Source organism: Alligator sinensis, unplaced genomic scaffold (assembly GCF_000455745.1).
Source record: "Alligator sinensis unplaced genomic scaffold, ASM45574v1 scaffold137_1, whole genome shotgun sequence".
NCBI lineage: Eukaryota > Metazoa > Chordata > Crocodylia > Alligatoridae > Alligator > Alligator sinensis.
In genome coordinates, this window is record NW_005842545.1 from 285392 (window position 1) to 310067 (window position 24676).

Consider the following 24676-nt stretch of genomic DNA (forward strand, 5'->3'; position numbering starts at 1 on the left):
TCCAACATACTCTGCACGCAGAGGTTGTCCGCCCCTCTTTGCAACAGGGCTGACGCGATACCCACAATCTCTTCTGGGAGTTGTAGTCCTTAAGGGCAACGTACCATTGACACCAATGAGGGGCGGGACTACAATGCCCACCATGCCCTGCGCGTGGTGTTGCGCTCCTCTATCTCCCGCTTGCGACACCCAGGTATTTCCCTGTTGACACCAGAGGGGCGGGACTACAACTACCAGCATGCCCGGGGGTGGGAGGGGAGAGAGGTAGGGAGAACGTGAAGCCAGCAATATGGCGGCTGGCCCACGATTATGGCGGCTGCCGCGGCCGTGGTGGTGGCCGCAGCCTCTCAGAGCAGGTGTCTGTGAAGGGAGGGCTTGCGGGTCGGAGAGGAGGCACCCTGGCCTGAGGTGAAGGCTGGGGTAGGCCCGGCCTAGGCGGCACTATGGGAATCCAGGGTTTCCAGGAGTTCGTGGAGAAGCGCTGCCCTGGTGCTGTGGTGCCCGTTGACCTCCTCAAGCTGGCTCGGTCGTTAGCGGGGCGGGGCGGGGCGGGACCCTCGGCCCCCTGGGTTGGCAGTAGGAGCTGGACCTTACCCTTCGCTGTCACCACCAACTTCCCAGTGTGCTTCAGGGTTGGCGTCAACAGCCGGGCTCTACCCATCGACTTCCCAGCATCCAAAGTGGGTGGCATCAATGGCTGGGCCTTACCTGCCATTGCCAACTTCCCAGCATGCCTCAGCACTTGGACCCTACCCATCAAGTTCCTAGCATGCCTCAGGGCTGGTGTCAGTGGCTGGGGCCTATCCACTGACTTCCCAGCATGCCTCAGGGTTGGCAGCAGCCTCTGGGGCATACCCACCACCTTGCCAACATGCCTCAGGATTGGTGATAGTGGCAGCTGGGGCTTATCCACAGGCTTCCCAGCATGCCTCAGGGTTGGCAGCAGCCTCTGGGGCATACCCACCACCTTGCCAACATGCCTCAGGATTGGTGATAGTGGCAGCTGGGGCTTATCCACAGGCTTCCCAGCATGCCTCAGGGTTGGCAGCAGCCTCTGGGGCATACCCACCACCTTGCCAACATGCCTCAGGATTGGTGATAGTGGCAGCTGGGGCTTATCCACAGGCTTCCCAGCATGCCTCAGGGTTGGCAGCAGCCTCTGGGGCATACCCACCACCTTGCCAACATGCCTCAGGATTGGTGATAGTGGCAGCTGGGGCTTATCCACAGGCTTCCCAGCATGCCTCAGGGTTGGCAGCAGCCTCTGGGGCATACCCACCACCTTGCCAACATGCCTCAGGATTGGTGATAGTGGCAGCTGGGGCTTATCCACAGGCTTCCCAGCATGCCTCAGGGTTGGCAGCAGCCTCTGGGGCATACCCACCACCTTGCCAACATGCCTCAGGATTGGTGATAGTGGCAGCTGGGGCTTATCCACAGGCTTCCCAGCATGCCTCAGGGTTGGCAGCAGCCTCTGGGGCATACCCACCACCTTGCCAACATGCCTCAGGATTGGTGATAGTGGCAGCTGGGGCTTATCCACAGGCTTCCCAGCATGCCTCAGGGTTGGCAGCAGCCTCTGGGGCATACCCACCACCTTGCCAACATGCCTCAGGATTGGTGATAGTGGCAGCTGGGGCTTATCCACAGGCTTCCCAGCATGCCTCAGGGTTGGCAGCAGCCTCTGGGGCATACCCACCACCTTGCCAACATGCCTCAGGATTGGTGATAGTGGCAGCTGGGGCTTATCCACAGGCTTCCCAGCATGCCTCAGGGTTGGCAGCAGCCTCTGGGGCATACCCACCACCTTGCCAACATGCCTCAGGATTGGTGATAGTGGCAGCTGGGGCTTATCCACAGGCTTCCCAGCATGCCTCAGGGTTGGCAGCAGCCTCTGGGGCATACCCACCACCTTGCCAACATGCCTCAGGATTGGTGATAGTGGCAGCTGGGGCTTATCCACAGGCTTCCCAGCATGCCTCAGGGTTGGCAGCAGCCTCTGGGGCATACCCACCACCTTGCCAACATGCCTCAGGATTGGTGATAGTGGCAGCTGGGGCTTATCCACAGGCTTCCCAGCATGCCTCAGGGTTGGCAGCAGCCTCTGGGGCATACCCACCACCTTGCCAACATGCCTCAGGATTGGTGATAGTGGCAGCTGGGGCTTATCCACAGGCTTCCCAGCATGCCTCAGGGTTGGCAGCAGCCTCTGGGGCATACCCACCACCTTGCCAACATGCCTCAGGATTGGTGATAGTGGCAGCTGGGGCTTATCCACAGGCTTCCCAGCATGCCTCAGGGTTGGCAGCAGCCTCTGGGGCATACCCACCACCTTGCCAACATGCCTCAGGATTGGTGATAGTGGCAGCTGGGGCTTATCCACAGGCTTCCCAGCATGCCTCAGGGTTGGCAGCAGCCTCTGGGGCATACCCACCACCTTGCCAACATGCCTCAGGATTGGTGATAGTGGCAGCTGGGGCTTATCCACAGGCTTCCCAGCATGCCTCAGGGTTGGCAGCAGCCTCTGGGGCATACCCACCACCTTGCCAACATGCCTCAGGATTGGTGATAGTGGCAGCTGGGGCTTATCCACAGGCTTCCCAGCATGCCTCAGGGTTGGCAGCAGCCTCTGGGGCATACCCACCACCTTGCCAACATGCCTCAGGATTGGTGATAGTGGCAGCTGGGGCCTATCCACTGACTTCCCAGCATGCCTCAGGGTTGGCAGCAGCAAGTGGGGCCTACCCACTGCCTGCCTCACATGCCCTAGGCTTAGCATCGACTCCCACCCGGCTACTGGTGGATGCGGACTCAGGGCTACAGCAGCTGTATGGCGGCTACCAGACGGACTGGATGTGCGGGGGCCAATGGAATGCCATGGTGAGCTACTTGGCGGCCTTGGCCCAGGCCTGTGCATGCCAGGGCGGCCTGGAGCTGGTGGTGATTTTCAATGGAGGGTTGGGCAAGGAGTGCCTGCCTGAGTGGGGGCGGCAGGCCAAGGCTGAGCGCCAGACTGCACAGCTCATCTCCAGCCATGTGGCCCACAAGGGCACCCCCCCCACCCCATGCCTGGTTCCTCCCGCCTGCCTGCCTGGGCCACTGTGTCCGCCTGGCCATGATCCACTTCCGGGTCAAGGTAAGGCCACAACTTTTTCTCCTTCCTCACCCTCACCCCTAATCCCTGAATTTTAACCCCTGCCTGTGCTTTGGTTTTAAGACACTTATCTTCCCTCCCTTTGCTCCCTTGCCCTGGACTATGACCCTTCACCTCATGCCTGGGTAGAGTGGCCATCATAGAGGACATTCTGGATTTCTGCTACTCTGTCCTCTATTGGTATGAAACCGGACCCCTTTATGTCCTCTATTTTTCTCTTGAAGAGAAAAATAGAGGACATAAAGGGGTCCGGTTTCATATAAGTAGAGGACAACCAGACTGTCCTCTATGATGGCCACCCTATGCCCAGAAGCCGCTGAACTCTGACCCTTACCTTAGCCATGAACCTAGACCCCTGTGCTTTTGTTACTTAACATCTCTTTCTCTTTCAAATTTTTGTGCTGTGATCCCTGACCTGTGACCCTTTCTTCTCATCCCTGGGTGGCCCCAGAACTTTGATGCCCTGCCCAAGCCATTATACCAGATCCTTGTGATTTTCCTGAACTCTCAGCCATGATTCTTGACGTATGATCGCTGAATTTTGGCCCCACCCAAGCCATGTTTCCTGGCCTTTGTGATTTCCTGGAGCTCTGAACCGTGACCTGTGACCCCTTCCCCTGTGTTGCAGCTGTCAAGGTGACTCCTGACCTTTCTCTTTGCACATATCCTGTTTTATGACTCCTCATAGTCCCTGAACTCTATCCTAATGCCCCCAAGCCATGTGCCTACATGGTGCATGAGCCATGCTCCCTGACCTCAGACCCCACATTCTCATGCCTGTTTCCCTGATGCTTCTTCAACCTCTGATCCAGAGCCTGTCCCCTTATTTTTTCTATCCCTGAACTTTCACCCTGATTCCTGACCCCTTCCTCTTAAACCAGTCCTCTGAAATCTAAGCATCAACCCCTGTCCTCTGACCCCCTTCCTTTCACTTCCCAATTTGGGGGGAACAGTGCATGTGATGCATGAGCAGATATGGTAATTGTGATGCCAGGATAGCTGCTCCGTGCCACCTAGTGGCAAAGAGGTGCATCTTCAGGCTAGTGTGTAAATTATCCCTGGATTACTGGCTATGCATCCACTTCAGATCCTGGTGGTGTCCCATACATGGAAATTACACCCTCAAGTGTCCTGGCCCTTGGGGAAGTGGTTGATCTGGAGTCACGGCTATCACCAGGGTTACTTGCCAGGCGCTTTATGTTAGAGTAGAATCAAAGTGTGTGCTTCTATTTCAGGCAAAAAAAAAAAAAGCTTCCTAGTTTAAGACCCGCTTCCCTCTTACGAATTTTTGAGGAAAGGAACATATAGTATACAAGATGATATGGTAGTAGGGCATGTGGTGTATGAAAAGATATGGTAGTAGGGACACGTGGTATACGAGAAGATATAGTAGTGGAGTGTGTGTTACATGAGACTATATGGCAGTAGGGGTGTGTGGTATATAAGACAATATGGTAGCAGGGGCATGTGGTGTATGAGAAAATAGGGTAGAATCCAGGACAAACTCCTCCCCCCCACCCCACACACACACCGTCCCCACCCCAGTGTTGGGATTGGGTCTCGGGGTCCAGCACTGCCCCCTCTAAACCCACACACACCCAGATTGGATCCCAGAGGGTCAGTACTGCCCTTCTTGCTTCTCCCCTCCCCCAGTAATAGGGGTTTGTGGTATATGATAAAACAAGGTAGGACATTTTGATTTAAAGGCATTAAACAGGGTTCTATCAATTCAGTGGCCTGGGCCTGGTTGAAACTTTAGCAGCTAGTTCCATCCCTTACTGTCCAACTCCATCTTGGAAGTGGTGAATGAACTTCCCTGCTCATTAGTAGCCATGACAACCCCTTTGAATAGACCGCACTCCCAGGAGACCCCTTTGAGCCCCCAAAGTTCGGTCCTGGCAACCTTTATTCCTGCCCCCACAGTTACTTCCTCCACCACCATAGAATCTAACCGGGTTTGTATGCTTTGCTACAGGTCTTCCAGAGCTTGGAGGACCATCACCAAAAGGTGGTTGCCTTCTTTCGGGAGAGTGGCTGCCATGGGCTAATTGCCCATGATGCTGAGTATGCCCTGTGCAACATCCCAGCCTACTACAGCTCCCATGCCCTCAAACTTAGCTGGAATGGCAAGAGCCTCACCACCAACCAGTTCCTCATGCAAGAGGTTGCCAAGAAGCTGGGCCTCAAGGCCTCCAGCTTCCCTGTCTTCGCTGCGCTGCTGGGTAGGTGGAACTGGGCCTGGGTGGGGGCATCAGGATACCTAGGGGAGTTGATATCTTGCAGCACAGCATCTTCATGCTTCTATTCCCGCAAAGAAAATGGTCTTCCCTGCATAAGGCATTTGCTCTAATTTTGGGGGTCTGATTTTTTGGTGGAAAAGGTGCACTGGGGATGGTGGCTGGGCTGTGTGCTGGGACTCAAATCTGGCTGCAGGGTCTTGCCCCTTTGCTGAGGGTCAGACTGATGCCATACTTGGGGTCAGGAAAGAATTCCCCCCCCAGTCAAAGAGGTATGTACTGGGCGGGGGCAGAGGTTGCCTTTTAATGTAGTGGGGGCATTGCCTCTACCTGAGATCTCTGGAGTATATATTAACAACCTATTCCAGCAGCGGGACGTTAACCACTGCAGCCCCTCTGCTTTTCCTGTGGAGGGCTTGGGTGTGATGTCTGGTGCTGTGTCAGGGTGGATGGTAGTTTTGCTAAGAGGGTAGATGATCAGTGTGTCTGGGATGGTTTGGATAGGGCTGATCCTGCCTCAGGCATGGAGTTGAACTAGAAGTGATTTCTCTCTCTCTCTCTCTCTCTCTCTCTGTATATATATGAGAGAGAGAAAGCACACTAAACATAACTATATATTTATATCTGTATTTATGTAAATCTGTGTAGATGTGTCTAATCCTTATATAGATCTATGTAGATAGATCTACATGTACACATATACATGCACATATATAGGCATTCAGTATATCTGTGTAGCTCTACATAGGTGTAATTAATTTGTATTTATTTACCTATGTATTTATATCTGCATGTACATAGATGTATGTAGATGTATCTACATGTGTGTGTACACACATACACATGTATAGAGGGGTTAGATATATTTACATAGATCTATGTAGATACATTTAATTTCTGTTTATCTGCCTACATATCTATATATTTACATGCTATGTATTTCTCTGTCAATTTACATACATTTGTCCACATGTCTGTCTGTTTGTTTGTTTGTTAACTTATCTGTGTGCATGTGTACCTGCCTGCCTATTTATATTTGTCTATCTACCTACTAATCTATCCACTTATCTACTTCCCTACCTACTAATTTATTTACTAATTTATTTATCTAATCTATCTACATACCTACCTACCTACTTATTTATCTATTTACCTATTTACGTACGTGCATACATACCTACATACTTGTTTACCTGTTTATCTGTTTACTTGTCTATTTATCTACTTACTTACCTGTGTAGCTATATCTAATTTATTTCTGGAGGTCCCTTCCAGCCCAACTTCTGAATGATCTCTGTGAAAACCCATGATGATACAGGACAATACATTAATTCTCAGCCCAGCACATCAATCAATACAATTATGATACATCAGTTCTCAGCCCAGTGCTTCCTTTGTTTAACAGGATGTCTGTGTTAGAGAACCACTTGGAGGGGGTACTCTGGGCCAGTATGGTCTATGGCCAGGGGGTATTGGAGGACACTGGTTAGCCAAGATTCTCTGGTCAGGGAGCTCATGGGAGGGTAGGGGGTTGAGGACTACTCTCTAGACCGGGGTCTCTGGTCAGGGAGTTGGAAAAAGGTGGGTGTGGTGGGCATTTATGCAGATGTGCTTAGGCACGGTTAAGCAGTTGTATACATCTTATTTGCAAAATGGCCCCAGATTTATTGCCCTGTTGCCAGAGTTGTAAACACCTCCTTTGAGAAGGGGCTTTCAGTACTTTCCCTCTTCTCTCATTGGTCAATTCTTCCCCCCACCTCCACTCCCCCACCCAGGTAACCACATCCTCCCTGATGAGGACGTGGCTGCCTTTCACTGGAGCCTGCTGGGCCCGGACCACCCACTGGCATCACTCAAGGTAGCCCCACTCCTGGCCCTACCCCACAGGGCAGCCCAGGGGGTGGGGGCTGGAGGCCTGGATGCCTGGGTCCTCATTTCAGCCCTGGGATGGGCATAGGGGCTAGCAGATTAGAGCAGAGGCTGGGGCCCTGGACACCTGGGTTGTATCCTGGCTCTGGGAGGGGTGTGGTGCAGGTAAAGGGTGTGAGGAGGAAAGGGTGTCCTGGACTTCTAGGTTCTGTCCAGGGTCTTGAGGCAGGGATGGAAGCCAGGACTCCTGGGTTCTGTCTTTGTTCTGGTGGAGGAGGAGAGTCTAGAGTGTGAGAGCAGGGAGTGGCTGGGAGCCCAGATGCCTGGGTTCTCTGGAAAAGAGTAGGGTCTCTTGGGAACTGGGAAGCTCTTGGGTTCTCCAGGAAGGAAACAGGGTCTGGTAGGATAGAGCAGGGAAGAGTTGGGAACCCGAACACCTGGGTTCATTGAGGGAGGTGTGGGAGCTGGGGGGTTAGAGCAGGGAGGGATCTGGAGCCTGAACATCTGGGTTTTACTGCAGCTCTGGGAGAGGAGTGTTCTCAGACAGGTTAGAGCAAGGAGTTGGGAGCCTGGACACTGGGGTTCCCAGGCTCATCACCCAGTCTGTTTCTCCCTTCCATAGGGTGCGGGGGGAAGGATGGCAACACTTTCTGACAACTCTAGGCTTGATCCCTGTGGTCAGAGAGCATGTATAGGGCTTGAGAGGACACTCTAGCTGGGGTCTCTGTGGTCAAGAACAATCTGTGTGGAGGGGTTGTATACCACTCTAGGCATAGTCTCTTTGGTCAGGGAGCCTATATCGTGGGTGGTGTGGCACTCTACAGTGGGTCTCTGTGGTCATGGATGCTCTAAGCCAGGTCTCTGTAGTCAGAGAGCACATAAGGCTGTCGGAAAGACACTTTGATTAGGGAGTCTGTGTTGGTTTGGGGGTCTCTATGGTCTGGGTGGTGTCAGTGGTTACTGTAGGCAGAGTCTCTATGGTTGTGGATTGTAGGTAGGGTTAAGGGGCTCTGTAGACTGGGTCACTATGCTCTAGTGTTGGGGGCCCTCCAAGCTGGGTCTCTGTGATCATTATGGATGCTGCCTGCAGGAGACCTTCTAGGATGAGTCTCTATGGTCATGGATCCTATATTGGGGGATTAGTGGATGTTCTAAGCCAGAGCACTATGGTCTGGAAACACCTGGGAGTGTTTGGATCCCTCTAAGCTGGGTCTCTATGGTCATGAATCCTACATGGGGGTTAGGGGAAACTCTAGGATAGATCTATGGCATCTGGGAATATTAGGGTTCCTCTAGATTGAGCATTTAAGGGCAGGGATTCTATGTGGTGGGGATTGGAGTTGATGTAGGCTGGCTCTCTATAGTCACATTCTACATGGGAATTAGAGGGCTCTTTGGGTCAGATCTCTATGGTTTAGAAACACCTGGGGGTATTGGGGTCTCTCTAGGTTGACTCTCTATGGTCAGGTTGCACCTAGGAGTGTTGGAGTCCTTCTAGGCTGGGTCTTTATGGTCATGGATTCTATGTGGCAGTCATTTTAGGCTGGATCTCTATGGTTTAGAAGCGCCTGGCGTTGAGGTCCCTCTAGGTTGGGTCTCATGGATACTACTTGGCGGGGATTAGGGGGAATCTAGGCTGAGTCTTTGTGATCTAGGATGACATGGGTGCATTGGGGTCTTTCTAGACTGAACCTATGGTTGAGGTGGACATGCCAGCAAACAGCTTCTTTGCCATGGGATCCCTCATGCCAAGTGCCCTCTCTCGTATCTCTCCCCACACCAGGTCCATGCCCACCAGCTGGTACTGCCCCCCTGTGATGTGGTAATCAAGGCCATCTCGGAGTACGTGGCCTCCCTGCCAGACCCTGCTAACCTGGACAGCATTGGCCAGGACATCTTCAAGCACTCCCAGGTAGGTGGGACCCTTTACCCCTTCTCCCCCTCTGCCAGCCTCCATGAGAGCAGATTGGGGACCAGTGCACCCCATCCCCCAGCTGAGAGCCTGGTCCCAAGTGCCAGGGGCTGTATAGACCCCAACCCCCAGCTATTCAGCACTCCCCCAGGGCCAGGATAACCCCACCTCCCCAAGGACTGGGGGCTGTACAAACCCCACTCCCAGCTGACAGAGACCCCTGCCCCTCCCCTCGGATTGGGGACTGCCCTGTGTGTCAGGGGACCCAGTCCCCAGTTCAGAGACACCCCTCAGAGCCAAGATTAGCCCTCACCACCAAGTGCCAGGGACTGTACAGTCTGACTTCGGCTATTTAGAGACCCCCTGGGACCAGAACTGAGCCCACCCCCAAGCACTAGGAGCTGTGTAGATCCCAACCCCAGCTTTAGAGAGCTTCCCTACAAAAATCAGGCTTGCCCCATCCGTATACCAGGGGCTGTACAATCAGGCCCCACACCCTTAGCTGAGAGTGGGGTCTCCAGTCTGATGGGACCCCATATACCAACCCCCCATGGGAGCTGAGATCAGACTAGTGGTAGCCAGACCCCCCCCTTCCCATTCTCCTTTCCCCCAAAGCACACCCAGGCTCTGTAGGACGACCCCAGCTTTCTCTGCCCCTGCAGTCCAGGACAGAGGACAAGATGACACGGTTGAAGAAGGCAGTAGAATACTACTCAGTGTGGGGCTGGGCGCCGCCCCTACCCCCTGTGCCCTCCTCCTGCCTGTGTGAGTATGCAGGGTACCCCTGCTGGAAGCCTCCAGCCCCCCACTGCTGCCTCTTTCTGGGAGATTCCCCCAACAGCACCTCTGTCCGTGGCACCTACTGGTGGACCCCCCAACCCTCTACCAACCCCTTTGCCGCATGGTGTCTTCTGCTGGAAGCCCCAACTCCCCAGCCAGTGCCCCCTTCTGGAAACTGGTCCCCAGCCAGCTCCCTTGCCCCATGGTGCCCCTGCTGGACCCCCACCAGTCCCCCTACCCGTGGCCTTGCCCTGTGGCATATCCTGCTAGATCCCCCTACCCCTTGCTGTACCCCCCCAACCCCCACATCAAGTGTCCTCTTGCTAGGAGCTCCCCCATGCCAGCTCCCCAGTCCTGTGGTGCCCCATGCTGCCCCCCCAGCCAGCTCCCCTGTCCCATGGTGCCCCCTTTTGGAAGTCCCCAGCTTCCCTATCAATGGCTCTTCCCCTACAGCACTCCCTGCTGGTCCCCTCTTGTGGCAGCACCCTCTGTTGGAAGCCCCCACCATCCTCCACTCAGCCAGAGCCCCCTGCTAGATCCCTCCCACCAGCCAACTCCCCTGCCCTATGGCATCCTCTGCTGAAAGGCCCCAAACCCCCATCAATGGCTCTGCCCTTGGTGCTCCCTGCTGCCTCCCCAGCCAATGTCCGCTGCTGGAAGCCCCCTCCAACCTCCTTCAGCACCCTCCTGGTAGGATCTGAACCACCCCTCACCCCCAGAAACCAGCTTTCCTGCCCCCCTCTTTTCACAAACCAGTGGCTGCCAGGGGGCGGGACTGGGAGGACTGGTTTGGATGAGTTTTTGGGCTGGGCCACATCCCCTGCTTTCTGTCCAGACAGTCCCGACTTTTGGCCCCCAGCAGTGGTGGGGCAGCACTCAACCAGTGCAGCCCCACTGGATCCCTCCCTGGTGGGAGGCTGATGGTATGTTTTGCTCAACTGTCCCTGATGCCTGGGTTCTTAGGGGGGTGTGGTGGGGGGGGCGTGTTGGGGAGTGAGAGATGGGGGCACTCAGAGCTCTAGATGCCTGGGTTCTCTGGGAGGGGAGTGGGGCTGGGGTGAGAGCTGGGAGCCTGGACACCTGGGTTCCCTCCCCGTTTGTGTGCATCTCTTCTACCCCCCAGTTTGGGAAGCTACAGTACCAGGCCCCATCCCCTACCTCCAGTTCCGCCCCCGACTCTGGCTCCACCTTCCCTTCACCCTCTCCCACACTGGGTGAGGACCCCATTCTCAGTGGCTGGGCACTGACCTTCCACCCCAAGTGCCCCACCCCTGGCCTGGGTGCCAAAGCATCAACCTCCTCTTCCTCTGACGGCGTTGATGACCATGGTGGGGCCAGCACCAAGTGAGTGGAAACAGGGCACCTACCTGGACGCCTGGGTTTCATGTGGAGGAAGGGCCAGGGACCAGATGCCTGGGTTTTGTCCCAATCTGGGAGAGGGCAGCAAGTGAGAGTTGGGTGCCCGGACACCTGGGTTCCATCCTGCTTCGAGGGGTAGCTAGTGAAAGCTTGGTGCCCGGATGCTTGGGTTCTGTTCCTGGAAGAAGAGCAGGTGAGAATTGGGCTCCCAGATGCCTGGGTTCTATCCCACTCTGGGCTCCCAGCCATCGCCCGTTCCTACTCCTGGATGCCTGGGTTCTGACCAGGAAGTGGGGAGGGAGTGAAAGCTGGTGGCCTCGATGTCTGGGTTCTATCCCTTTCTGGGAAAGGGAATGGGTGAGGGCTGGGATCCCGGACACGCGGGTTCTGAGTAGAGAGTGGGGAGGGAATGAAAGCTGGGGGCCTGAGCACCTGGGTTCTATCCCACTCTGGGAGGGGCAGTGAGTGAGAGTTGGGAGCCCAGACACCAGGGTTCTGACCAGGGCAGGACCGGATGAGAGCTGGACACCTGGATTGCCCAGGTTCCAGCTCCCTGGCTCATGCCTCGTCCTCCTTTCCACTCCTCCCCATCCCTGCCATAGCCACATGCCAGGGGTGGGGCAGCAGGGTGGGGTTTGGGGGCCAGTGGGGGGCGAGGCTGAGCCCCCCATCCCCTTGCTGCTGTCCATGGCCACACGGCTCCACCTGGACCTGACAGCCCCTCCACTCCCCCCTGTGGTGCCTGAGGTCTTGCGCGTGGCCCAGCACCGACACCGGCATGGCCTCATGTACCCTGGCATCTACCACCTGCTTACCAAGGTCAGTCCCTGCTGAGCCTGGATGCCTGGGCTCCAGTCCTGCTTCGGAGGGGGGCTGGGGACACAGATGCTGGGTTCCAGCTCTGGGGGCCCAGACACCTAGGTTCCAGCCCTGCTCTGGGGAGGGGAGCTAGGGGCTGGGATGCCTGGATTCCAGCCCAGCTCTGGCAGTGGGGCTGGGAGCTCAGATGCCTGGGTTCTTTCCCTGGGAGGCCTGGACACCTCGGTTACATCCCTATTTGGGGTGGTGTTGGGAGCCCAGATGCTTGTATTCCATCTTTGCTGGGGGGCGGGCACTGGGGGTCCAAATGCCTGGGTTCCTCTCCTGGGGGGCCCAACTCCTGGGTTCCAACCCTATTTCGCAGGGGAAGGGGATAGAGCTGGACACCTGGGTTCTATCTCTGCTTCGGGGGATGGGGCTGAGAGCCCAGACACCTGGGTTCCCTTCCTGTTTGTGGAGAGAGGGGAGGGGATTGGGGGGCCCAGACACCCAGGTTCCATCCCTGGATGCCTGGGTTCAGTCCCTGCTTTGGGGCGGGGGGGGCTCACATGTTGGAATTCTTCCCCCAGGGGGTCCAGACACCTCCCTGTTAGAGGTGGAGCTGGTGTCCCAGGTCTGGGGTGCCTTTCTCAGGGGGCCCAGATGACTGGGTTCCAGCCCTGCTTTGGAGGTAGGGCTGGGGGCCTGGATGCTTGGGTCCTCACGGCCTGCTGTACAGGGCGAGATCAAGCTGCCTGTGTGTATTGAGGACGAGGGTACTATGGAGCTGCTGCCGGCTGCTGTACTCTTCCGTGCTGCCCGCCGGCACATCTATGGTGTCCTCTTCAGCGTGGCTGAGAGCCAGCGGAGCCCCCAGCGTCCTGGCCTGCACTGTCACGGCCCATGTGAAGGTGAGGGAGGGGCCCAAAATCCTGGGTCCTCTGGGAGTGGTGGGGGAGAGCAGGGGGGCCTGGGACCCTGGACACCTGGATTCTCTGGGAGGGAAGTGGGAGCTGGGGGGTGAGAGCATGGGGGGCTGGAAGCCCAAACAGCTGGGTTCCCTTCTCAGTTCTTGGTGAGAGTTAGGGTGTATCTGAGTCAGGCTGGGGAGCCAGGACTCCTGGGTTCTTTGTGAGAGGCAGGGACGCTGGTGGGTCAAAGTAGAGGGTTCTGGGAGCCCAGATATCTGGGTTCTCTTCCCAGCTCGGTGCGGGGTTGGTTTTGGCCCAGCCAGGCAGGACTCCTGGATTCTCCCCTGAGCTCCCAGCTCCCTCCTGCCAGCTTCTAATTCTCCTTCTCCCCCTGCCACCCTACCAGCACCACCTGTCATTGTAAAGGAGTGGGCAGCCTACAAAGGCAAGGCCCCTCACAGTCCTGAGCTGGTGCCGGCACTGCCCGTCTGTGAGTGGACCTGCCCTAACCTGAAGCAACTGTGGCTGGGGAAGGCGGCTGAGGACCGAAGTTGACGCATGCGTGCCTTTCTGGCCTGTCTGAGGGCTGACACACCTGCCATGCTCAACCCTGCATGTGTGCCCACCCACCTGCTGCTGCTCTGCTGTGTTCTCCGGTCAGTTGCAGGAGCAGGGCCAAGTAGGGGTAGGGGGAGAAATGGGCAAAGATCTGGGCCTGGATTTGATGAGAACCTAATCTCATTGCTAGGGTTTAATGGAGGGAGCGGGGCTGGGTGGATGGGGTGGGGTTAATAGATGGGGCAGGGCTAGATGGGAGGGAGCAAGGCCACATGGAGTGAAACTGCTGCAAATCCAGGCTTAGGTTTGATGAAAGCCTGATCCTACTGCTAGAGGTGGGTGGAAGGGGTGGGATTTAATGGGATGTGAGAGAACAGGATGGGAAGGAATGGGACCAGATCAGGTGTGGTGGGGGCTGCATGGGGTGAAACAGACACAGATCTTGGCCTAGGTTTGCTATGAGCCTGACCCCATTGCTAGGGCTTGATGGAGGGTGTGAAACCATGCAGGGGGAAACTGATGCAGATTTGGGCCTGGGTTTGACAAGAGCTTGATCCCATTGCTAGAAGACAGCCTGACCCCCTTGTTGGGGCTGGATGGGAAGAGGCAGGGCCATGAGGGGCAAAACCAATGTTGATCTGGGCCTGGGTTTGCTGAGAGCCTGATCCTATTGCTAGAGCAGGATGGGAGGAGGTGGGGTTTGATGGGAAGGGGCATGTCCTATTATGGGGAAACTAACAGGGATCTGGGCCTGGGTTTGAGAGCCTGATCTTATTACTAGGGCTTGACGAGAGGGAACGGGGCTTGATGGATGGTAGTAGGGCTGGATGGGGGGAAACCAATGCCAATCTGAGTCTGGGTTTGTTGAGAGCCTGACCCCATTGCTAGAGCTGGATGGGAGGGGGCGAGGTATGATGGGAAGTGGGAGGGCTGGATGGGAGCGGGTAGAATTGGATAAGAGGGAGTGAGGCTGTGTTTTTTGTGGGGGTGGGAAATGATGATCTGGGCCTTGGTTTGCTGAGAGCCTAGTCACATTGCTGAAGGAGACTGGGTGGGGCTGGATTGGGGGGGCAGGGCCACCTGTGGTGAAACTGATGAGCCTGGATTTGCTGAGGGCTTGGTCCCATGGCTAGAAGAAAGGGGTTGGCTTTGGGAGGGGGCTGGATTGGAGGAGAAGGCCACATGAGGTGAAACCGACACTGATCTGGGCCTGAGTTTGTTGAGAACCTGATCCCACTGCTAGGAGAGAGGGGGCAGAGCTAAGTGGGAGGGGCAGGGCCAAGTGGGGTAAAACTGATGCTGATGTGGGAGCGGGGATGGGACCCCGGACACCTGGGTTCTCTTCCCTGCTCTGGAAGAGGAGTGGGGAGGGCTGATGGATTAGAGGTCACCTAAGCTGCCTAGAAGGGTATTGTCAGGTGGGGTGGGGGATCTGGGAGTCTGGATTCCTGGATTCTATCCCATCTCTGAGAGGGGAGTAGGAGCTGGTGAGTTGGAACAAAGGGGATCAGGGACTCAGACACCTGGGTCCTCTAGAAGGGATTATAAGCAGGGTGGGCATTGGGAGTCTGGATGCCTGGGTTATCCCCATTCTGGGAGGGGAGTAGGGGGAGTTGATGGGTGAAAGCAAAGTGTGGTCAGAGGCCTGGATACCTGGGTTCTCTAGAATGGGTTATAAGCAGGGTCGGGGGCTGGGAGCCCAGACACCCGGGTTCTTTCCTTGCTCTGGGAGGGTAGCAGGGGGGATGACAGGTGAGAGCAAAGGGAAACAGGGACCTGGACACCTGGGTTCTCTAGAAAGGGTTTGTCAAGGAGGAACCAGGTACCTGGATGCCTGGGTTCTCTCTCTGCTCTTGGAGGGTAGTGGGAAGCTGTGAAAGTTTGGGGGGTACCATAGCCCTTCCCCTCCATCCCTTCCCCCTGGGATCCTGATATAGCACCTGCCCCTAGGTACATGGTGCAGTGGCCAGGGGAGCGGATCCTGCACCGGCAGGACCTGGATGCTTTCCTAGCCCAGGCTGTGTCCCCTCAGCTCTGCGAGCCAGGTCAGCTCCAGGAACTCAAGTTAGGTGTGCCTGGATGCCTGGGTTCTCTGGGACAGGAGTTGGGGCTCAGGGGTGAGAGCAGGGGGTGCTGGGAGCCTGGATGCCTGGATTCTCTGGGAGATGAGTTGGGGCTGGGGGGTGAGAGCAGGGTTGCCCTGGTCTGAACAGGCGCTAGCCAGGCCCCCTCCTTGCAGTGTTATAGGGGACTGTTTCCCAGCTACCCCACCCCAGAGTTGGCTGCATCTCATCCCTTTCCCAGTGGCGGTATAACCAGCTGTTCCACCCCTGAGCCGGCTGCAACTCCCCAGTGTTACACTTGACCATCCCCAGCTGCCCTGACCCAGCTTTGGCCACATTTGTATAGCCATTAAACTCTACTATTCCACCCCAGAGTCAGCCTCATCTATGTAATTTATACTCAGCTGGCACAAGCTGCCCCACAATAGAGCTGGCCACGTCTATGTAGCTGCTATACTTGGCCATTCCACCCTGGCACTGATTGCACCTAATAACTGGCCACATCTCTATATCAGTTATACTCCAGCATTGCACCCCAGAGCTGGCTGTTTTTATAGTTGTTATATTCAGCTGTTGTACCCCAGAGCTGGTTGCATCTCTATAGTTCTTATACTCAGCTGTTACACCCCAGAGCTAGCTGCTTCTGCATAGCAGTTATACTCAGCCATTAAACCCCAAAGCTGGCTGCATCTCTATAGCTGTTATACTCAGGTGCCCCACCCCAGAGCTAGCCGCATCTGTGCCTGCAGCTGGAGCAGGTGGACGCGCGGGGGGTGCAGCTAGCAGCACTGGCCATGAGCGGTGTGGACATGGCACTGATGGCCAACGACGCATGTGGACAGCCACTGCCCTGGGAGCACTGCACCCCCTGGGGCTACTTCGATGGGAAGCTCTTCCAGAGCAAGCTGCAACACACCACACGATACCATGCCTCCCTGCTGGAGCTCTGTGACAGACAGGTGTGCCTGGATGCCTGGGTTCCCTGGGCGGGGAATGGGGGCAGGGGGTGAAAGCAGGGGGTTTGCGACACCTGGGTTCTGTGGGAGGGGAGGAGGGGTTGGGGGCTTGGAGAGAGGGACCCTGGATGCCTGGGTTCTCTGGGAAGGGAGGGGATACTGGGATCTGAGAGCATAGGGCAGTTGTAGCCCAGATGCCTGGGGTTCTTTCTGAGATCTGGGAAGTGAGCTAGGTGGCAATTAGAGGGTTAAACCACGGGGGTGGGGGCCAGGACACCTGGGTTCTATCCCAGGATTGTGGGGGGAGGAGCGCCTGAATCCATGGAGGGGGGCTTAGAGAGGGGTGGAGCCAGCTAACGTGACCCTATCGCCTGCCCCCCAGCCTGAGCAGGTGGCCAAGGTAGAGAAGATGCGGCAGAGCATTCTGGATGGCATTACCCAGGGGCACCAGGCTGCGCCCCTGCTGCTGCTAGCTCCGCCCTTTGCCACACCCATGGCCCCACCCTTCTACTCCACTGGCCCACCCACCCCTGTCTGCACTGGCAGCTTTGCAGGTGAGTGCTGCCCCCGCCATTCTGGTCTCTCCCTTGTTTGCTCCAATCCTTTGTGGCCACGCCCCATCCTTTTTGACCACTTCTCCTTTCCTGCTTGCTCCACCTCCTTTCTAGCCCTGCCCATTTTCTGGTCATGCCCCCTTCCTGACTCCACCCCTTCTTTCTGGTCCCATCCCCCTCCATGCCTGCCTCTTCTTGGCCTGGCCATGTTCTTTTCCTGCCACGCCCCCTTGTTTGTGAGGATGCCCTGTTCTATCTGGCCACATGCCTCCATCCTGGTTCAGGAGGTGTGAGAGCAGGGGGCCTGGGAACCTGCACACCTGAGTTCCATCCTGGCTTGGTGGGGAGATGGTTAGAGCAGGAAACCTGGATCCTGGGGTTCTCCCAGTTCTCAGAGGGGAGTGGAGGCTGGGGGGTTTTAGCAGGGGTGGGCTGGCTGGGCACCAGGGTGCCTGGGTGCCATCCTCGCTTGGGCAGGGGTTAGAACAAGGGGGCTGGGAGCTGGGACACCTGCTGATGGCTCTGGGTTGACCCTTTTGCTCAGATACCTGCTGATGGCTCTGGGTTGACCCTTTTGCTCAGATACCTGCTGATGGCTCTGATGGCTCTCGGTTGACCCTTTTGCCTTCCCTTCCCCAACCCCAGGTCTGCATCCCATCCCGCCCCAGGGGGGCAAGCTGGAGATCGCTGGCATGGTGGTGGGGCAGTGGTCCGGGAGTAAGCCTTCACGGGGCCATGGTTCCTGCGGCATGCAGGTGGTGTCTGTCGGGGGATCAGGCAAGGGTTAAGTATTGGTGGTGGGGGAGTGCTGCCCCTAATGACTTTGCAGTTTCGTGGCTCTGAATATTTGCCCTTTGTGAATATTCATAATGGGAATGTCTCTGACTACTTGTCACCTGCCCTGGTGCCTGTGACCTCAGCTTCCCTTGGATTGTTCAGCTTTAGTGAAAATATTTTAGATAAATGGATAGACAGAGGTATAGCTATATAGGTTAGATAAAGATATATAAATATAGATAAATATATTGAGATAGCTATCCTATCAATATATAAATACATATATAGATTAGATATATGCATATAGATACAGATGTAGATATATCAGTATATATGTATAAATTCGATATATAAAAATAGATATAGAAACAGAGCAATAGATATATAGATAGATGTGTGTGTATATATATATAGAGAGAGAGAGAGAGAGAAATAGGTTAGAGAGCTATGTAGATACTTAGAGATATAGATATATAGATAGTTATAGGAGACATATGTATATATAGGAAGATATAGATTAAATATATAGATAGAAAGCTATATATGTAGATTTATAAAAATATACACGCAGAGATATACCATACATTAGAGATATAGATAGATATAGAGAGAGATGGGTGTGCATGTGTATTCTAAATAAATACAAATAATGATAGTAAAGCATAAATAATGGTTCATAAAGAACATAATGTGGTAATAAGCAAATAGCTAAAAATAATAGTGATACATAATACAATTTATTAATGTAAAATAATGTAATGGTAAGTAAATTAAAGATTAGTGATAACGAATAAACAATTAAACTTTATTAGCGTAGTGTAACAATACAATACTGATATGTGATAGCAATATATAAACAATGATGTTTTATTAGTGTAATATAATACTAAGTTATAAAAATAAGTGATAGTGATGTATAAAATAAATAAGGCAGCTTTATTAGCATAATGATAATACAATGCTAAGTTAATAAATATAAGAGATACGGTTGGGATACATAAATGACAAAGCTTTATTAACATAATATGGTCATTAATATAATGCTAAGTAAATAAAAAATGACAGTGATAAAGCATAAAATAAATAGTGAAGGTTTATTAGCATTATGCTAAATAATATTATTCTAAATAAAGATAACTGATAGTGGATGTGTCTACACATGCAATTAATGTGAAGCAATAAACCCTGGAGCTTATTGCACAAGAGTTTATTGTTCTTGGGTGTGCCATTTGAACGTGTTCTTGGGACTGCAGCAGGTTGAGCTGGGTTGGCCCAGCACCAGCTGGCAGTGGCCCGGGGGTCAGCTTGCCAGCCTGGGGCTGCTCCCCCCTGATTCAATGGGCTGCAGAAGAGCTGGCTGGAGTACAAGAGTGCTCCCAGAGCAGGGCTAGCTGGCAGGCAGCCCTCTCATTGAAGCACCCTCATGCCCCAGCCAGCCAGGGCAGCATCTATACATGCACTGCTGCAGAGTAAAAAAAACAAAAAAAAACAAAACAAACAAACAAACAAAAAAAAACACGTCTGCAGCAGGATAGTACTTATATTTACAAGACTTTCCTGCTGAGGAGTAAATTAATTTACTCCAGCCTAATAGGGGCATACCTGTAGACACGCTATGTTTACTGAGGCAGTAAACATCTTGTGTAGGCATGCCTGGTACAGTAAAAGCTCTCTTATCTGGCATCCTCTGGGAATAGGGGATACCAGATAACAAAATATGCCTGGCTGCCGCTTCTTCCACCACATCCCTCCGCCCCGCTGTCCCTCCCGCAGCATTGCCACCCCTCCCACATGCCCTGTGGGCCCTGCGGGATGAGGAGGCGGGTCCTGCACAGCCCCACACAGCCTGTTATGCCCCCAGGCCATGGGGGCTCAGAGAAACTGGAAGTGCCACAGTGAGCACTTCTGGTTTCACTTTTCCTTACAAGCCGACATGCTGGTTAACAGAGCATGACAGCTTGTAAGGTGCCAGTTACCAGAGAGTTTACTGTAATATATATGTAAAATAGGAAATGAAGCTTTATTAGCATAGTATGGTAATTAATATAACACTAAGTAAGTTAACATAAAAAGTAAGGCATAGAATACATAATAAAGCTTTAATAAAACATAATATAATAATATATGATATGCCAAGTAAATACATGAAAATAAATAACAGGAATATATACACACACACAGAGTAAAGAAAAATGCAGCTTTATTAAAATAATCAATGGGCCCTTTCTCATTATTGGAGAAAAACATGCTAATTAACCATAATAATCCCTATGGACTATTATACATTTTTAAATGGCTTTTAATTCTTTTGTTAATTCTTCTTCTGGACCTTAAAGAAGAGTTATCCAGAAGGAATCGGATTCATTATGAATTTGGTCTCCTTGCATTTTCTTGTTTGTCATATTTAATATTCATCCCAATTAGAAGCATTGTTGGCCAGTGGTATTCCCCTCTTCCTTACCTCTCTAATTAGAAGAGGCAGGTTCCAAGAGATGACTCTTTGGATTGTTTGAAGCAATTGTTATTAATTACTTGTGCTTCTTATCATTAGAATAATGATTGGGAATCAACCTAATTAATTAACCCTAATATTACAGGTATTAAGGATCCTTGTTTATTATTCAGCATCCCCAGTTGAAAGCCTTATTGAGCGTGTATCTCATTATGCATATATGAATTAATCCTGGCAGTGACCTTACTGCATTGTTAGTCTCAGTTAATTCATTAGGCATAGTTAGTCTATTTATAATGGCTTATATTTGATTCTTCTTAATGTTAATGATGATTATTTAATTACTTGACTATTGTGAAAAACCTATAGGGGATGGAAAGCTGTCATAATTAGTCATTGCTAATTACCAAGGATCCTGGTTTTCTCTGATTAAGAAATAGCAAATTCTCTGATTAAAAACCCTGGAATCCTCATTCTTCTGCGATTAAAACAAAACATCACTATATATTTAGGTATGTTTTATTGATACATTGTTTTATTGATACATTTACAATTTTAAAGCAATTTGGAAGCCTACCAGTGCCTCAATCCCTATAGTAAAATAAAATCTAAATACCTATACATTTAGCCCTACCTATGCCATTGTCCCTCACTCCTAAACCACAGCCCCCAACCCTGCTTGTGCCCTAACATCCTATCCACAGCACCCTGCCAGAGGGGGACAGGGAAGGTTTGAAATCCCACCCTTGCTTATAGAGCAAGTATTGTATTTATGTGTCTACTACACATCTCTTTCCCTCCCCACTCAGCCAAGAAGATGCCTTGTGGGTAAGACGGACTTTGAATCTGAGTTCCTCATTAAGTTGTAGCTCGCTCCCCCAGTTTCCCATCGTGGGTTTTGGGGAAAGCGGGGAGCATGGTATGCTAAGAAATAACGGTAGGGGCAGGGGTTGGCCATGCAGGAGTGGGAGTTGCCTACGTCAGGCTGGGTGGCTGTGGCCAAAAGAGTTGGCAGCGTGTGTTGTATAATTATTCTTCAGCTGGATCTTCCAAGGGCTCCTTCTGATAGAAGATCCAGCATCAGAAAAACTAACAGTTGATTCTGATGGATCTTCTGATGGTTCCTTTGGATGATTCTGTGGATGGTCCTTGTGACTAGTTCTTCTGATTCCAGTGGTTCCTTGTGGTGGATCTTCTGATAATGGATATTCCAATGAATCTGATGGTTTCTTCCAACAGTTCCTTCTGATGTTTTTCTGATGATGGATCTTTCTGACAGTTCCAACTGGCTCCTCCACTGATTCCTCCAATTGTTCTTCTGATGGTTCTTCAGATATTTCTGCTCAGCAGCTGGGTGGATTCTCCATCCCCCGGGTATCCTTTGGCCAAGAGGTGGCTCTTCCCTGCTGCTGCCTTCTGAGTCCATGACAAAGGAACTGGTGTCTCTGACAAAGTGAATCTAGCTAAACCCTGCCTCCCCCTCCCTTCCTCTGCTGGCAAGGTGTTCTTTTGACCCCCTTGGCTTGTCTTCTTGGGGGATCATGACCTGGAGCCAATTCCAGCACTCAGCTGCTGGCAATATCCCAGCATTTGCTTCTGGCTGGGACCCAGGCATCCTGTGCTTCCCCACCACACTGGGAAAGAATCCTGCCCATGCAGGGATTCCTTGTCCTGGGGTTTAGGAGGTGGGGGGCGGAAGGGGATGAATAGTAGCTGGTCAGGGGGATCTCTGCTGTCAGAGGATGGAGATGGGGCTGTCAGCTGGGGTTCAGGAAGCTGGGGGTGTTATTTGTGTCCGAGACTGATCTCACTGGGAGTGAGGTGGGCTGTTTTGGGGGATTTGACGTTAGAAGTTTAAAACTTGGGGCGTGAAATGTGTCCATATCCTGCCTCAGGTGGTCAATAGATCCATCCATCCTCAGCTGCCCCCTCTGTCTGTCTACCCTCATGGATGTCCTTTATCCAGCTAGACAGACAGATGTCCCCATGCACCTCATCCATTCATCCAGCTAACTGTCCATCCTCACACACACCCTTTGGTCTGTCTAGCTACCCACACTCTAATGTATCTGTCCATCCATTTGTCCACCTATGCTCTTTATCCAGTTGTGTATCTATCCCCAAACCATCTGTCTATCACAACACACCCTTTATCTATTCATCTGCCTAGCTATTCCCAGACCATTCATCCCCATACACCATGTATCCTACACACCCTCTATATATCCATCTGTCTAGCTATCTCCACACCATCTCTCCATCCCCACACCATCTGTCCCCACACACCCTTTATCAATCTACCCATCCATCCCCACACACCCTATTGACCACCCCTACACACTCTTTATGCAGCTGCCTTATCTCTACCCATACATATCATCCATCTACCTGTCCTCACACACTACTTTGTCTGTCTGTCTAGCTAGCTGTGTACACATCATCCAGCAGTTCCCACACACTCGCTGTCTATCCATCCCTGCACACCCTTTATCTATCTGCCCAGCTATACCCACACACCTCATCCATCCATGCATTCTACACCCTTTATCTTTCCATCTGTTTTTAGCTATCCCCACACCGTTCATCCACCCACCCGTGCCCAGGCCCATTCTCCCCCCTCCTCTTCCTGGCATCTACTCCTTGCCTGTTGCCCAGACCTCTTCCTTCAGACGCCATTTTTCTGCTACCCAGATACAGCTCCCCCCTTGACACCCCTATGCTTAGCCCCCCCCTCCCCCCAGCATGTCTAGCACTGGCTTTTAGGCTGGGTTTTTGTTTGTTTTTTCCCCCAAAAGCCCTGTTTGCACACCAAAGCCTCTCTCTCACTCCCTGGGAAAGTCTGACCCTAGGCACCACAATCTGCGTGTGAGGCTCGAGGAGAATCCACACTGTGCCCCCAGAAGAGCTGGATGGACCAGTCAGAATAAAAGTTTATTCTTTTAGCTGTCAGCGCCTGGTGGTGTCCCTTGTGTGCGGGGGTGGGGTGGGGGGTGGATGCCTCGGTTCTTTCCCAGCTGTGGGAGGTGAATAGGAACTGTGACGCCAGGGCTCTTTCCTACCGAGGGGAGGGGGTTGGTTCTAGCGGATTAGGATTGCGTTGGGGGTGGGAGCTGGATGCCTGCGTTCTAGCTCCCTCCCCCATTCAGGGAAAGCAGATGGAATCTCCCCCACCCCCAAAATGGCCAGGATGTCACTCTCAACATGGCACCTACAGGCCCCGCCCAGATGGTGCCTTCTCGCTGGTAACGACAGGCAAGCACCAGTCAAGGTAGCCGCCTTGCTTCCCCTTTCCCGCCCTCCCCAAGATGGCGGCGCCGGTGACTTTTCAAGCGGGGCTGCGGCCACTCAAGATAGCACCTTCAGCCTGCCCCCCCAATCGTTGGCTCTCTTCCATAGCGGACCACCCGCCGTCTCCCTTGGCTTCACCATCTCAAGATAGCTGCCGCCCGTTGGCTTGCTTCACCTGCCACTCCCAAGATGGCTGCCCCGTCGTTTTTCCTGCCACTCTCAAGATAGCAGTCGCCCTTGGCCTGGCTCAGGTTCCACGCTCAAAATGGCCGGCACTTCTTAGGCCCTACCCTGCCACTCCCAAGGTGGCCGCTCCCACTAAATCCTCCTTCCCCGCCCCTCTCAAGATGCTGCCCCGAACCTCCTCAAGATGGCAGCTTCGCTAATTCCCACCCCCACCCGCTATTGACCTCCCCAAAATGGCGGCGGCTCCTCCTCCTCCCCCTCTCTCTTCCTCCTTCCCCACCTTTTCCGTGCTTTGAATAAACTTTATTGAGCAGCCAGAGCCTGAGCAGGCGCTGGGGCCGAGCAGGGACCGCGCCGGGAACCCCCCACGCGAGGCGGAGGAGGAGAGGCGGCCGCGTGGGGGGTGGGAAGAGGCCATATCTCCCCCAGCTTCCACGCGCGCGGAGAGGGGCGAGACCTCCGCCCCCCCCCGCCACGCACGCCCTGTGGGGAGGTGGTAACCCCCCTCAGGGGAGACGGGCGAGAGCCCTTCCCCCCCTTAAGGAGAGGGAGTGGGAGAGGAACCGGGGGGGCAGTTGTGGACTTTCTCCCTCTTTCTGAGGGGAGTTGGGGTCGGGTCGAGCCCCTGTGGGGAGGGGCGAGGATTCCCCCCAGGAGGGGGGGAGGGGTTGAAGGGCAGCTGAGGGGGGGCTTTGGGCCCCCAATGTATTTTTTTGGGGGGTGGGGGGCAGTAAGGTGAGGTGAGTGGAGAGACGGCTGTATTGGGGCAGGAGGGTGTCTGTGAGTCTCAGGGTGCATGCATGTGTGTAAATGTGTGTACAA

At 53.6% G+C, this 24676-nt stretch overlaps 1 protein-coding gene across 1 annotated transcript; it reads left to right on the top strand.

The window, feature by feature from the left end:
• The first annotated feature begins 314 nt into the window (after positions 1 to 314).
• Positions 315 to 23329, top strand: FAM120C (family with sequence similarity 120C). The gene is given in 17 exon segments (XM_025213658.1): positions 315 to 923; positions 925 to 3054; positions 3056 to 3136; positions 5130 to 5376; positions 7167 to 7249; positions 9044 to 9172; positions 9835 to 10483; positions 10593 to 10642; positions 10953 to 11296; positions 11914 to 12130; positions 12849 to 13020; positions 13427 to 13676; positions 15529 to 15649; positions 16397 to 16600; positions 16980 to 17151; positions 17797 to 17934; positions 21620 to 23329. Coding segments are annotated over 17 exon segments (5529 nt in total). The 5' UTR covers positions 315 to 443; the 3' UTR covers positions 21682 to 23329.
• The last annotated feature ends 1347 nt before the right edge of the window (positions 23330 to 24676 follow it).